The 15,279-nt window shown below is 41.9% G+C and overlaps 1 protein-coding gene across 1 annotated transcript in view; it reads left to right on the top strand.

Annotated features, from left to right (window-relative positions):
• Positions 1-186: 186 nt before the first annotated feature.
• The window catches only part of GLG1 (golgi glycoprotein 1), a gene marked incomplete at its 5' end in the record, with an annotated part of 17,041 nt that continues 1,948 nt past the window's right edge, over positions 187-15,279 (top strand). Inside the window, 16 exons of the mRNA XM_010088125.1 lie at positions 187-308; positions 952-1,053; positions 2,963-3,116; positions 4,772-4,909; positions 5,720-5,806; positions 6,710-6,772; positions 7,461-7,574; positions 7,972-8,060; positions 8,924-9,041; positions 9,984-10,076; positions 10,603-10,740; positions 12,061-12,184; positions 12,516-12,658; positions 12,885-12,986; positions 13,633-13,740; positions 14,379-14,499. Coding sequence (XP_010086427.1) covers positions 187-308; positions 952-1,053; positions 2,963-3,116; positions 4,772-4,909; positions 5,720-5,806; positions 6,710-6,772; positions 7,461-7,574; positions 7,972-8,060; positions 8,924-9,041; positions 9,984-10,076; positions 10,603-10,740; positions 12,061-12,184; positions 12,516-12,658; positions 12,885-12,986; positions 13,633-13,740; positions 14,379-14,499 — 1,816 coding nt within the window. The remainder of the gene's footprint in view (positions 309-951; positions 1,054-2,962; positions 3,117-4,771; positions 4,910-5,719; positions 5,807-6,709; positions 6,773-7,460; positions 7,575-7,971; positions 8,061-8,923; positions 9,042-9,983; positions 10,077-10,602; positions 10,741-12,060; positions 12,185-12,515; positions 12,659-12,884; positions 12,987-13,632; positions 13,741-14,378; positions 14,500-15,279) is intronic.

Below are 15,279 nucleotides of genomic sequence, written 5' to 3'. Positions count from 1 at the left end.
GCAGCACTGGACTCCCATGGCTGGTAATTGAGTTGGCAGCACAAGCGCTTGAAATAAGCAATGGTAGAGCAGAGTTCATACCTGGTAGTGTTGTTATTGGCGTAGAAGTGGTGCATGGAGAAGTTATAAGTGCTCTCATTTTGATTATTAGAATTTGTTTTCCTATCCACAATTTCTTCCTTCCAGCTTCAAACACTGATTCAAGAAACAGACCCCGGTGCAGATTACCGCATCGACCGAGCGCTGAACGAGGCCTGTGAGTCGGTGATACAGACTGCCTGCAAGCACATACGCTCTGGAGACCCAATGTAGGCGGCTCTCGGTTACAACTGAGTTTTGTTTCTATTGGGCATCCGTGAAGGTTGTGTGGCTGACCAGTATAGATACTAAAACCTGTCCAGAAATGGTAGACTCCAAACTAGTAATTCATGCAGGGTTAGAGGTGTGATCTGAGCTCTGTCTTCATTCTTGCCCTGTAAGCAGGCTGGTATTTTTGTAACAGGGCTGGTTTAGTACTGGTGAAGGACATACCTGTCTCAGGTGCTTAGATTAAATTAGTAACATTTGATGTGCTAATTTCTCTTGCTACATAAGTCTTTAGCAATATCATAAAGAAAAGTAACAAGCCTTGAAAGGCCAGTTAAGCAAACACATAGCGCAGAGAGAAATGTCTCCTTTATCTTCAGCTCTGATATGTATTGTCCCCTGAGCCAGATTTTATATAAAACATAAAGCTTGCTGAGATAACTAAAACCATGGAATTTAAGGGGGTACAGATGTAGTATACCATTGTTTTAGATGTAATCTCTTTGAAGGAAGAGGAAGATCTTCGCTGTGTTTGAATGTCTTATCTATGGTTCATTGGAAGGACTGATTGGGCAACACCAGCTGTTACAAGGAAGCTCAGCATGATTATAAGTCTGGTACCGAACTTTTTTCTTCTGTTTGCAGGATTCTGTCTTGCCTGATGGAGCACTTGTATACTGAGAAGATGGTAGAGGACTGTGAGCATAGGCTCCTGGAGCTCCAGTATTTTATATCTCGTGATTGGAAGTGAGTACTGTAAAACAAGATTTACCTGCGCTTGATGCTTGTGTTTAGTGTTTGTATACATTAGCAGTTCCTTATAAAACAGTATAGGTTATGCTTGTTCAAAAGAGGGCTTTTAAGCATGCCAGGTCTGTAGGGCATTAATGCTTGTCTCAACAGTAGAAGCAAAAGCTGCTTAGGAAAAAAGCAAAGTGTGATGCCCACTTAAGTCAGGTACTCACTGAGAAATGATGCAACTTAAAAAGCATCTCGAGTTTGAGCTCTGAAATTCAACGCATCTTTAATTAAAAGAAGTCCTCTGGCCATATTGAAGTTGAAGGTCACTTTCTGTGCAGGTGTTAGCCAGTTTTACCTGCTCTGAACACTACAATATGGGAGTTAAGAAAACAAAGCTACTAATATAACAAAGAGACACTGGTGAGAGGCTCCTTGCTTCTGTTTCTGCCTTTTTTCAAATTCTCTAGGTGTGATTACAGCCTGCAGAGCAGATGTAATTCCCTTTGGAGCACTGCTTTTCCAAGTTTCTCATCGGAAGACGGCAGTGCTTTGTTTTAAATATATACAGAGCCTCTGTGTCTGTGTGGGTTAAGGTGAGGAGGGTATAAATTTGATAAATATGACCAGTGAGGAAAGAATAAGTGTGTGGCTTTTCATCTGGAGAAGACTCAGAGGTGAGGAAGTAAAGTACATCAAATGGGGTTACTTCAAGGAATGGAATAATTGTTCTCAGTGACCACAGGGAGTATAAGGCAAGAGGTCGTGGGTTTCAATTATTGCAAAGGTTATTCAAGTCAAGCATTAAGAAAATCTGACTCATAGCTGTGTCTCTGGGCAGCATTGCTGGTAGTTAAGAGCTGACACGCTCTCTGAACCTTCTGCTTTTAAAATAGATGGGGCTTCATGGACCTGAGAGTATAGGGCTTTGTGGCTGGTTATTTAGTCATCTCAATAACTGATCTCTATAGGTAAATGAGAATACTCTACTTATTTTTCCTCCTCTTCCTATTTCCCTTCATTTCTGGTTCTCCTGCCTGTGCTATGTTTCCAGCAAGCAATTAATTGCTTGAGCCAAACTTAAGTGATGGGAAGAAGTAAGACTGAGTATTTGCATTTTGCTGGAAGTAAAGATAATTCCTCTTCATATTACAGGCTGGGCAACTTTAACTCATCTTCCTCGTTTAACCCCTGTTTGCTAAAACTGGCTTGTAAAAACTGTTGTGTTAACTGTGCGCCTAGCACAGACGCACCGAGTAGAAATGGTTTTCTTCCTAATTTTATCATTATCCATACAATTGTGTCCACTGATATCATTTGATGTTTGTCTTCTAAAGCGTTGTAGAAATCTGAAGCTTCCATTTTGGAAAGTTGGCGATGTCTCACTTAGCTTTAATGTAATCGGACATCATTGTAGGAGATCTGCAATTGCAGTTTTCTTGTCTGTAAAAGCAAGGGGTGCTGAGTCTTCAGTTAGCTCAAATCCAGAGCAGGCAATAATTAATCTAACTCAGATTTTTATGAAACTAACATTTCAAAATGGCAGCAGTACAAAGTACAGTAAGATATTATACAAGAAAAAGCACAGTATGTACCTGTCTTTCTTCTGCTTTAGGACATTAAGGGGATGGTCTCTTTTCTCGTGTGTCAGCATGTGGCTGGTATGCTGCAGAAGAGAATGGGAGGCACTTCAAGAAGCGTTGAAGATCTCATTAAAGCTCTTGGTGTATTTTTGCAACATTAGGGAGCTGATTCCAAATTGAGTGGCAGGCATTTGTTCAGTTGGTTAGACACCGCTGCTAAATGATGTGACGGAATATGACACTTGAAGTAGATTTTTCTGCCTCAGAAGCATTTCAGAATCTGAAAAACATTAAAGGTTTGAATAAAGTGCTAGTGATAACTTTTTTGTTTGCAGGTTAGATACAGTGCTTTACCGCAAGTGTCAGGGAGATGCCTCCCGTCTCTGCCATACCCATGGCTGGAATGAGACCAGTGAGCTGATGCCTCCGGGGGCTGTTTTCTCCTGCTTGTACAGGCATGCGTACCGCACAGAGGAGCAAGGAAGGAGGGTAAGTGCTGGAGTGCAGCTACTGCTCTCTGATCTGTGATAAAGGCTCGTACGTACACTTGAAGTTGGACACTGCTAAAACTGTGCAAGAATTTGCAAAAGCTACTTAAAAGTATTTGCCATACATGGTAGGTGCACTGCTTCAGATGCCCAGCTGCTCCTCAGGTGTGCCTTGAAGGTCTATGTTGTTGTTCTGTAAGGCAAAATAGCCACATCAAGTGTGGCAATTGCCTGCAGGGGGAACTGTATGCTGACAGCAGCTTCTGTGTATCTGTTCAGACACAGTGCAAGTCCTCCCTCTTGTCTTTCCAAAGAGGAATGCGGTTCCTTGTGGATAGCTAGCATAGCTGCAAAATTGGTTTATGCAAAAAGGAGTTCCAAGCAGAGCTTTCCTAGGCTGTTTCTAATTAAGTTTTGATTTGAGTACAACTTCAGATTATACCCCATTAAATTCTTCCTGTTGATAGAAAGCATCCTTTCAGGTCTTTGGAGCATACTGTACTGGTAAATGTGCTTATGCTGTCTTTGAAGAAGGCAGTAGGGAGCTGACTTGCTGCCCTGCAATCTAGAGATCCACCATAATCACATTTGTTTGGTTCAGAGCTACTCTTTTTGAGTTTGCTGCCCTCTCGTGCCTTCATCCAGGCACTCCCTGGAATGCAGCTGGATGCTCAGGTCCATTTCTTTTGGCACTGTAGTTTATGCAGCCCATAGCAGTTGGTGAGTTTACACATAAATTACAAATTCATTTCTACAGCTTGATTTAAAAGGTCTTTTGTGGCAGAGGTTAAGTATTGATTGAAAGCATCTCTCTTTTAGGAATAATTTTTTTAAATGCAGTTCCTAAGTCTGCTGAGTTGAGACTTTAAGTGCTGACCAAATAAATCAATGGCCAGCCTGCAAATAATCTATCAGGGAGAGAAAAGACTTTTAAATGTATTTTTCTTGTGGAAAGTAGGCTAAGGGAACAGCTGTCATTTTGAAATTTAGCATTTGAAAGCAAACTCATCAGAGGTTAGGTCTCTACTTTTTTCCAGTGCTGTCCACAAAATCCTAGGTAACTTCCAGTGGTTTGGGTTTTTAAATGTATGAAGTTTTAAGCTTCCACCAGCAGATTTTAGGTCTGACAAGCACCATGCCATTATCCCTTGATTTTTCTACAATTTGTTTCTTCTTCAGTCTTGGCAAATGCTGGCTCTGACATGCTGCAGTGGGGATTGCTGAGAAGAAATTATAGCTGGACTATATCGCCTCATTCTGGGCTTCCCTTTTGGTAATGAGGGCATGAGCTGTTTTGTCTGTCTTCTCCAGAAACAGTCTGTAGCTTTGAATGAACAGGGCAGTGCAGCAGATAATCTAGGAACCTGCTCATTTCAAAAGCAAAGTGAAGGTTTAAGAGTATAAGATTTATTTTAGTGGAATGAGAGAAGCCTTCCTCCAAGCTAAATGACAAAGCTCCAAACTCTTTTGTAGCCTGGATTGCTTGTGGAGGCCCCAGCAGCCTCGTGCCGAGCAGTACAGGATGGCTTCTGTACTTTCTGGGATTACTGATGGCATTCATGGTCACTCTCAGTACGTCGTCACCTGATGGTGTCTTGTTTGCATTGTGTGGATTTGGAGACCCCATACACTAGATGCTCTTTGTCCTCTTTGCAGCTGTCGCGAGAGTGCAGAGCAGAGGTCCAGAGGATCCTCCACCAGCGTGCCATGGATGTGAAGCTGGACCCAGCCCTGCAGGACAAGTGCATGATTGACTTGGGGAAGTGGTGCAGTGAGAAAACAGAGACAGGGCAGGTACTGTACACAGGGACACAGCTGCTTCTGAGGGTTGGGAAGGGCAAAAAAGGGATGAAGGGACATCTTGTTGTTAGCTGTCTCTTTATGGCTGAGAATACATTAAAAAGGCATGCGGTTTGAAACGTAATCTACGCTAGGCTGAGAGATGGAGGTGATAGAAGCAGCTTTGCCCCTACTGCATGGCTTCAGTAGGTTCAAATGTGTAGTGGAATGGGAAGGGGTAGTTAACAAGAAGGACTTTAATGAAGCAACCCCACCCCACTCTGACTCTTTCTGTAATATTCTATTACAAGTTTGACATTTCCCACATAAACTTTATCCTATTTCCATTTGGCAAATACCGACGTGCTTCCTTTGTTTATACAGAACTGAACTAACATCTGCTGCTACTTACCAAAGTTTCAACAAATACTTTCATGTTCAATTGCTGTACCCTAGCATAGCTGGAGGGGAGGAGCCATTCAACAGCAGATCCAGTAGACTGTATGTCGTTGTCTTTAAGTGCCCATCGTAGGTTATAGTTTGGATAATTAACCTCTCATTAAGGTTATGCAAAGGGCAAATTAAATGTGATATTTCAGAAGTGAAAGTGCATCATGCAGCTTTTGGGAATGTGGTAACATTCTAGACTGACGTTCTCAATCACTGCTATGTAAATGTGTTTTGGGAGCGCCAGTAGAGGAGTGGGATTAAATGAGATTTAGGACTTCATAAGGAGGAGGGCAGTTTCACTTGTGTTACAGTATTTCAAGCCCTAATTTTCAGATTGGGTCCTTGGATCACACAGTAAAATATTTGGTTTTGTAGGAGCTGGAATGCCTTCAGGACCATCTTGATGACTTGGTGGCTGATTGCAGAGACATAGTGGGAAACCTGACTGAGCTGGAGTCGGAGGTGAGCAGCTCTCAGCCTGGGATAAAGGGAATAGTTGAGCATGTCTAGTTAAGCATGTCATTTTGATAGTGATGAAGGAAAGTGAGGTTAGAGTAATTGCAGAAGGTCAGCTCTCTGGGATCAAGCAGAGACCGTCTATTCTGACCCGTACAATGGAAGTTTTCATGGGGGGGTTCTTGAGGAAGAGAATTGAACAATGGTTCAGGATTTTAGGCTGGTGATGACACTTCTCCTGCTTAAAATCAGTTATGGTACTGAAGCTGAGATTTCTTGCACAGGTAGCCCAATTACCTTTAGTACAACTCAAGATAGGTCATGGGATTTCATTTTTTGGTCTTGCTTGCAAGTAGTTTTGAGTACCACATTGCAACTTCCCTCCCCGTGTCCCAGAAGGATAACTGCCAGGGGCATCATTAGAGGTTTTCAGTGAGATCAGCAGCTGTACTTATTTTGTGAAGCTGCGTGTGTGACTGTCTTGCCCTAAACTGTTCCCTATATCTCTTAAAATTTACATTGTGCCCTAGGGAAAACTTCCTTCCAGCGGTTACAAAATGGTTTGCTCAGAACTATCATTAATATTAATAATTAATTAACTCCTGCCTAGGTGTGAGGTGATTTCTAGTGCTGGAGCATCCAGTTTGGAGAAGGTTGACTGAAATACCCAAGCAATGAGTTTCTGTGGAGACCAGGCTCTTCCCTTAAGCTGGAAGGCTTGTCTTGCATTTGCCGCATTGTTGGCAAGAACGAAGCCTAGGATTTCCTGAACTGAAGGGCAAAGCTGTCTGGATTGTATCTTTCAAACCCCTCTAAACTGGGCTGAGTTTAACTTGTTATCGCAGGTTTTTATCAGATCCTTTTTTCTTGTCTGTTCACTGTGAATTAAATGGTGCGTGTTTCCTGCAGGACATTCAAATCGAAGCCTTGCTGATGAGAGCATGTGAGCCCATTATCCAGACATTCTGTCATGTGAGTACTTCCTCATAGTGTTCAGTGAGTATCTTTGGGGAAAAAACACTGTGTGGGAAAGGTCAGAGGTTTTTAGTGTTAGTTCTTGGTGTACTCGCTACGCTTCAAAAGTAAAATCAGATGTAACTGGTTATAAAAAGCTTTAATTAAAAAACCACCCTAAAGCAAAAATTCTTAGTTCCATCTAGTACTTCTGCTGTTGTCAGAGCTCTAGCATAAAAGCTAGAGTTTGAAGATGAAAATTTCCTTGTAATTGGAAAAAGCACTCTTTACGGTGGGTTAAAAACTAAACTTTTTTCCTTCCCCCTTGCCCGCAAGCAGTGTGTGTAGCTGTGCCCTTCTGTGCAGCTGCTCAGCATTGCTGAAATAACTTCTTACATTGCTCTTGGAGTGAGTAGTCACAAAGCAATGAAGGCACCTAACTGTCATACTTCATGTAAGCTTTGAGTCTCTGCAGTGTGTCCTTCTGAGTCTAAAGCGTGTGTGTGCCTGAGGTGGTTTTTTTCTGGACTATATCTATAAATACTTGCATAGTACAAAACTCATGTGGTCAGTTAGTGGCGAGTGTAAGCTCACAACAGAGTGGGAGTGTAAATTCCATCATTGCCTGGTCACAGTGGGCTAAAGGAGCATAACAATCAGGACTTGTAAGAGTAGCCCATTTTTAAACCTTTCATCTTTTCTTCAGGAGGTTGCAGATAACCAGATTGATTCTGGGGACCTGATGGAGTGTCTGATACAGAACAAACACCAGAAGGAAATGAATGAAAAATGTGCCATTGGAGTTACTCATTTCCAGCTGGTAAGCAGTGCTTTTCTCCGCTGTCAGTGGAAGCCTGTTCTGTTCCTTGAGGGTGTTGACAGGAATTAGCTAATTATGAAACCCCTCCTTTGGGATTTATTTCCCACTGTATTTAAAGTGTTCTTGTGAGTCCAGATGGTTCTACTTGCATGCCTGGTCATAAATGGTCACCTCTGGGGATGACTGATTTTCAGGCCCTCCTGCGTCCCTGCCGGATGGTAGATGGGGTCCCAGCTTCTTCAGCGGTGCAGTGCCCCCTTTCTTCCCCAGTAATGAGTTGTGGACAAAAGCATTTGCTGACTATATGATTCAACAAGTGTTCTTTTGGGCAGCACTTTTCATTCTTTTTCCTCCAGGTGACCAAAATATTTTTTTTTCCTCCTCATTTCTTTCACAGGTTCAAATGAAAGATTTTAGGTTCTCATACAAGTTTAAAATGGCCTGCAAGGAGGATGTGCTGAAACTTTGCCCCAACATCAAAAAAAAGTATGTAACACCCGACCAAACAGTGATCTGATTGTATAAATATGTAGTAAAGTTACAGGATGTTTCATTATAGGGCAGAAAATGCTGGACTTCCTTTAAAGGCTGATTGTTTTGTGTCTTTTCCCTTAGTGACTGCGTTCTGCAGTAGTAGAGGCATTGCCCACCTCTTTAAAATTCCTTCTGCTTTACTCTTGCATATAAGCCTGTCCTCTTTATTTTTCTTGCTCTGAAAATAGCTAATTATTATGATTAGTGGACTGCATGTCCCAGGATGTTTTATATCCTTGCTAGCTTGATTCGTCATCTTCTAAGATGCAGGCTACCATTGTTCCGGATGCTGATCTGGGAAGGGAGAATATCGCCCTTGTTTGACTGGTTTATTCATTGCAGTATGAGGGCTTTTTTAGCAGCCTACTGCAATGATGTATGGGTAAATTACACACAAGGTCAATCCTGATCATGGATGGCAATTTGCATGTTATGATATAAATGCCCTTCCCGTAATGCAGAAGGATTGTTTGCAATGCCGTGTCGGTATTCACCTTCATCTGTTTCTGAGATTAAGTAAGGCTTTTCTAAAGTGCTCACGGGGTTGAAGAGCAGAGGTCTTGCTGGGCAGGGGTATGGGGGGATTTTGAATATCTTCCTGTCTGCTGCTCTACACTCCAATTAGATAGCATCAGATCTAGGTTTTAATTGTGATTATATAGAGCTATATGCAGGCTAGAAGTAAGCATAGATGCACAAAGGCTTTGCTGCGTTTGGATTCTCGGGGTCAGTTTCTCTGATCTGGTGATCCAACACCAATCTTGGCTGGTCTAAGTAAAGGGTATGTGAGTAAAAAACTGTTCTATTTTCCACAGGGTGGATGTAGTGATCTGCCTGAGCACAACTGTGCGCAATGATACTTTGCAGGATGCCAAGGAGCACAGGGTCTCTCTGAAGTGCCGCAAACAGCTGCGTGTTGAGGAGCTGGAGATGGTAAACATGCATGAAACTCCTGATCTGCCCGTTCTTCTAGTGAGGTCCTTCAATTAAACCCTCCTGGTTTGTCCACCCTGGGAAAAAAGGAACCTCATTCGTAAGATGTATCTGATTTGTTTTTTCCACTCCTCTTACAACACGAGGCTCAATTGTCCTTCATGCTTAAAGTGATGACTGTCTTCAGTTAATGGTCTCATGAGGGCTAAGGGAAGCTAAATGGGCATTGGAATTTCAGATAGAAGTGGTAGTGTTTAGTGTTAGATAGCAATGTGCTACATACACATGCTGATGTTGAAGTCCTCTAGGAGAGAACAAAAGCTTCGTTTTACCGAGTGAGGAAACAAGCACAGATGAAGCAACTTGACTCCAGCTGCTCTGAGTTGCTCAGTGGATAAATAAGAGTGGTGTTTGTTCTGGTAGGCAAGGCTGCCTCTCCGCTTCCTGCTGCTGTGCGTGAAGCAATAGACTTGAGGGCTTTGTCCAGTAGATGTTAGAGTGCTGAAGCTTCCCCTTAAGTAAGGTCGTATCAGAAGATGGCAGCACGCTTGCCTTTGTGTGGAAGAATTCAAATGCCGGGCAAACTTCATTCACATCCTCCAGATCACCCAGTAGATGGGTGGCTATTAAGAAGTCCTTTAGTTTTCACATTAAAATATTTTAGCTGTCCTGGACGTTTGTTTAGGAGGAGCACTGGAAAAAGCTTGCCAGCCCTTGAATTCGGTTTAAACCCTTTCTTCAGCGTCAAAAGCCAACTGATCCACTGCATGGATTTGTAAAGTTGATTTCACACTGACACCATTTCTTATAATCAAGACCATTAAATTCAAAGAAACTGATCTGCCTGTTGTGAGAGTTGCTTGCTGTGTTAATCTGTTAACTAGAGCCCTCTACTCACAAAAAGTGAAATGCTCACAGTTTGTATTGTAATTTATTGTGCAGACTGAGGATATCAGACTTGAACCAGAACTGTATGAGGCTTGTAAAAGTGACATCAAGAATTACTGCCAGAATGTGCCCTATGGCAATGCTCAGGTAATGGATTTTATTAATAATTTACAATTTAATTTGTACTTTAATTTCAGAAATCTTTTTAAGAACACTGTGAGTGCATTTTCATTTGATATCACTGCAATCTTTTGCCAGTATTTTGTAACATTAAATCTATTTTTTTTTTCCACGAGCATTAATACTGGGTGAATACAGTGCTGTGAACAATTAATTCCTCAATTAATGCTTGTTTTAAGCTATTAGCACCTAGTTACTGCAAATGTTGCTGAAGATTTCTTAGGTGTAATGTCTGCAAGATGAGGTTTGGGGTTTTGGAGTAAGTCAGGTGACCCTCTTCATCTCATTAAATCTTTGTGAGAAGAGATGAGCTTACAGCAAGTCCTGGAAATAAGCATTGGTAATGACTTAATAAAATCTAGGCATTGGGAACTTAACTGCAGAAGTGAGGTGAAGGTAACCGTTAGGGGAACACACAGGTGTGCGTTTTGAGCGGCACATGACAGAATGATACCAACAATGTGTCTGTTATGGTTGTATTACTGTGTTGTAGATTATTGAATGCCTGAAAGAAATAAAGAAGCAGTTGAGTACCCGGTGCCACCAGAAGGTGTTTAAACTGCAGGAGACAGAGATGATGGATCCAGAACTCGACTACACGCTCATGAGAGTGTGCAAACAGATGATCAAGGTAATGGTAGTGTGCTGATTTAAGAGGGTAAGGTTGGGATAGAAGAGCTGTCGGTTTTGAGTTTCTCATAAATGCTTGTTCCAGGACTGCTGTGTTGTTTCAGAAGTATGATTGCTTTTTTGCAAAGTAATGAGTTTCTTAACTCTGCATCGGGCTAAGGTTCCTTCCAGGCTCTTCTCTCTCAACTTTATTTCCTCCAAATATCTGTTCAAAACCTGTGCGCTAGGAATTTGTCTTCCTAACTGACAGCAGAATTGAGGAAGATGTCTGTGCTGAGACTTTTAACAGTTTTCATCCAGTTGGTTTGGATTTGGATTGGCTTTTAGCGAAGGTGAAGAAGTTGTGATTACAGAGAGAAGTAATGTCTTCAATTCACTGCTGACCTGGTGCGTGCAGACCTTCATCCAGCTGATAAAGCAGGCAAAGTCATGTAAAGCTTAAAATTAGAAATCCTGGCATAAAGTGGTACCACGTGGAAAGCAGCAGTGAATGTTAATACAAGACACTCTTGCACAGTAGCTGGAATTGCAGGTTCTGCAACACTAGTGCGTGGGGTCTGTATGCAGTACCCTGAGTCCGTATTGTGGCCGAGCAGAACATCTTGAGAGTTTATTGCTCTCCAGTACAGATCAATGCTTTGTAAAAAAAGACCTGTCATCTCACCAAAATGGTGAGGATTAGGAAACACAACAACCTTATCTTATACCCACAGGATTAGTTTCTAACAAAAAAAAATTAGTGTTTTGGTCTGAATTTTGGGTAAGCTGGTTCACTTCTGACTGTCTAATCCAGCATGGGGATGGGCAAGTTAGTATCAGTGAGCTCTTCTCTGCTTTCTCATTCTGTATGGTTTTACTTTGTCCTGAGTATTACTAATGAAGTCTGTACCTGTCACTTTGTCCGGCCAGTGTTTGTGTAGAACGGCAGTATGTGTATAGACTTAAAAATGCCCTTTTTAGTTTCTAAAATAAAGGGGAGTGAAAGTAGTTGGAGACCTAATTTGATGGGTATTTTTTGCAAAGTGTGCTGTAAGTTAGGAATAGCAAATAAAGTCAAATAGCTTTTGATGCTGCCAGCACAAGCTGGAGCCTAGGAGCTGGTCAAGACTGTACAGCTTAGTGCTGACTCCATAAGCAGAGATATTCGTGCCCATAGTGAATTCCGAGAGTGGCACTGTTCTTTTTAATAGGAGGTGTAGGGGCTACAGAGTGTGTCTGTATTGCTCTGGGTTGGGCAGGTGGTTATTCTCTTCTATTAATACAGTTGGGTTTTGTTTCAAGTGCTTAGTGATGCAACTTGGCTGTTTTTATTTTTTTGTAGCGGTTTTGTCCAGAAGCAGACTCTAAAAATATGTTGCAGTGTTTGAAACAAAACAAGAACAGCGAAGTTATGGATCCTAAATGCAAGCAAATGATTACCAAGCGCCAGATTACACAGAACACAGGTATTGTCTTCTGAAAAGAACTTCACTTGCCTGCCCGACCTGTTGAGTGGTCTGCACGGCTGAGAGAATATTTGCTTTGTTTTATTCTCCTTCATGATTGCCGGTGCACACACTGACTTCATTCAGGCAAATTCTTGAGGGTCAGCAAGTGTGATTGGATCTGTTTTATTCCTGAAGCTCTTACCTCACAAGTTAATATTTTTCCCCAAAGTTAAATTTGTTGGTCGTACAGTGTCATCCAGGAAATTTCTGTCAAATCTTGTGAAGTATTATGTTCTGTAATCCGAAGAGATGTGTACTCTAACGAAGTTCTGTCATCTCTTCTGGTTAGATTACCGCTTAAATCCAGTGCTCAGGAAGGCCTGCAAAGCAGACATACCGAAATTCTGCCAAAATATCCTGAATAGAGCCAAGGATGATACAGAGTTGGAAGGGCAAGTCATCTCGTGCCTGAAGTTGAAATATGCAGACCAGGTGAGCAGAGCTGGTGCAAGCGAATGAGAAAGCGTGCTGAGAACACTCACCGAATAACAAGTCAAACTTGGGCTTGTGATGTGTTCAATGTATGTAACAGGCTGTACATAAGTGAGTTTTTATGCTCCTATATGAGTATTACAGAATGCACAGGTTAAAATGCAAGGTGGTTGGTTTATGAAAATAAAGGACATTGTGTGGGTTAATGACTTTCTCTGCTTAATAGCGTCTCTCTCCAGACTGTGAGGACCAAATTCGAGTGATAATCCAGGAATCAGCTCTTGATTATCGGCTGGATCCTCAGCTTCAGATGCACTGTTCTGACGAGGTAGGAGAAGTAGTTCTGCAGCTACTTTTTTAGGGCAAAAACTCCCTTTGTGTTTCATGAAGTCCCTTCATGTGACAGATCTCTGTTTCTTAAAACATGAACTCTCCTGATAACGAAAACAACAAAAAAGCCCCTTTTGAACTTTTTCTAGCTAGTTAAATTCTCTGCTTGTGACTTTTGCCCAGTGTTCAAGAATTGCAGTTCCCTGTTTTTTCATCTGGGATCTCATCAGCACGTGTGACTATGGAAAAACACTGCTTTCCTATTGTAAAAAAAAAGAGTGTTAATTCTCTGTTCTTGTCAGCCTTAACCAGACTACAGTCAGATTTTTGAGCTTTCACTTTTGATGGACAAATAAGCCATGCCTCAAGTACTGCTTATTTCATATCTTAACATTATTTCTATGCTGTTTTCCTCCCTGCTTTCCTCCTCAGTGCAGCAATACAGACTACTTGCTGTTGGGTTTCGAAGGATGTGCATATTGCATGAGCCAGGCTGCACTGGTTCTGGGGATTCTGGGGGGGAAGTACCTCCTTGTGTTCTCTAGCTGCCCCCTGTGATGAACTACTGTACTGAGATATAAATGTGCTTAAAGGGAGAATGATTGTTGTGAACCATTTATGTTAAAATACCTTTTTCAAAATAGATTTCCAACTTGTGTGCAGAAGAAGCAGCAGCCCAGGAGCAGACTGGGCAGGTGGAAGAGTGTCTGAAAGTGAATCTGCTGAAAATAAAAACTGAAATGTGCAAGAAGGTAATAGAAATAAATTGAATGTGCTCTAAAGGGCCTCCCATCCCTGCAGAAAACTGTGATTTTTCCAGATCACAGCCCAGGCCATGTTCTAGCTACTATGAAGCCAGAGTTCTGGGAATTCCCTTATGCATCTCAGTTCTGGCCTGCAGCGATTCAATTCAATTTCAATTTGACAGTGAAAATTGTGTTGACAGTGCCTCCTTTGCAATTCCAGGCTTGGATCCTTTCTTGATTATGGTTGCCAAAGTTTCTTGTTACTAGTCTGTTTCCTGTTGCTGTCTCTGTTGCAGGATCCTGAGTGCTGGGTCCGGCCCAGGCACTGGCTGGGATCTAGGGCTGGATGAGTTGCCCCATGGCTATGACACCTTCATTCAGTTCTAACTGAAGTAACCCTGGTATATTAACTTTGTATTTTAGATTAATACGGGTATTTTAGTGACTATAACTACGTTAACCCTTATAAACCAGGACATTTAACCCAGCCTAAAGCAGTATTCATAGCCTCATCCAGGGAAAGTGGTGGTTTTCCTCATGATCTTGGATTTAAAGAGATGATACACCTTTCAGAAACGTTGAGTAGTATGAGTTTTGTTCTCTCTCCTTTTTTTGAGATGTGCTTGTAATTTCCCTCTCCCCAGGAAGTGCTCAACATGCTGAAGGAAAGCAAAGCAGATATATTTGTTGACCCAGTGCTCCACACAGCCTGTGCCCTAGACATCAAACACCACTGTGCTGCCATTCCACCAGGGAGAGGACGCCGTAAGTGCTCATGGTTTACTCGTGTGACCTCTCAGTCCTGTGAGCCTCAAGCTGTGTTTTCTTACCAGCATTGTCTTAAGTACAAGGTATTTCCACCAGTCCTTTGCAGGTAGTAAGGTAGAACAGCTGCAGAGGTGGCAGATGCCACTGGAAGATGGGTACCAAGAAGTCCGTCCTTGTGTCCAAGGCGGGATCTATTCTTCAATCCTGATGTAATATCCTTGCAGCCTTATCTGCAAATGTAATAAGTATATTTGATGTTCCATCATTCATATGATTACTGACAATAGTGTGTGATACCAGATCTGTAACCCTTCTATAAAATCCCTCCTCAGTTAAATCCCATTGGAAATGAACTCTTAATACACATGGACTCATTTTTCAGTGACATATATCTGACAGCCTGTATCAGCTTCACACAAGATACAGCTCCCAGGCTTACTTATGACAATGTTGTATCAGACTGTATCAAAAGCTGCCCTAGAACTAAGCTGCTTCTCTTATAGGAGCAAATCAATTTGGTTTCACAAGATTCATTCTTAGCTAATCCCTTTGGTCGGTCTTTCTTTGTGTCTGTCTTTGTCCATGGTTGGCTTCTTTGTTTCAGTATTTTCAACAGATAAAATTAAGCTCTGAAGTCCTTTGATCTTTTTTTTTCTTCTCTGCTTAAACATACTGTTTTTTTATTCTCCAATATTACCGAGGGTAGGTAATCTTTACTACACTTTCTAAGTTCACGTAGTAGCTAAAGGCTTTGAGAGTTCCTCAGCTGTTGCAAGT

The sequence above is a fragment of the Pterocles gutturalis genome, unplaced genomic scaffold (assembly GCF_000699245.1).
Source record: "Pterocles gutturalis isolate BGI_N339 unplaced genomic scaffold, ASM69924v1 scaffold902, whole genome shotgun sequence".
NCBI lineage: Eukaryota > Metazoa > Chordata > Aves > Pterocliformes > Pteroclidae > Pterocles > Pterocles gutturalis.
This window is presented reverse-complemented; position numbering and strand designations above follow the sequence as displayed.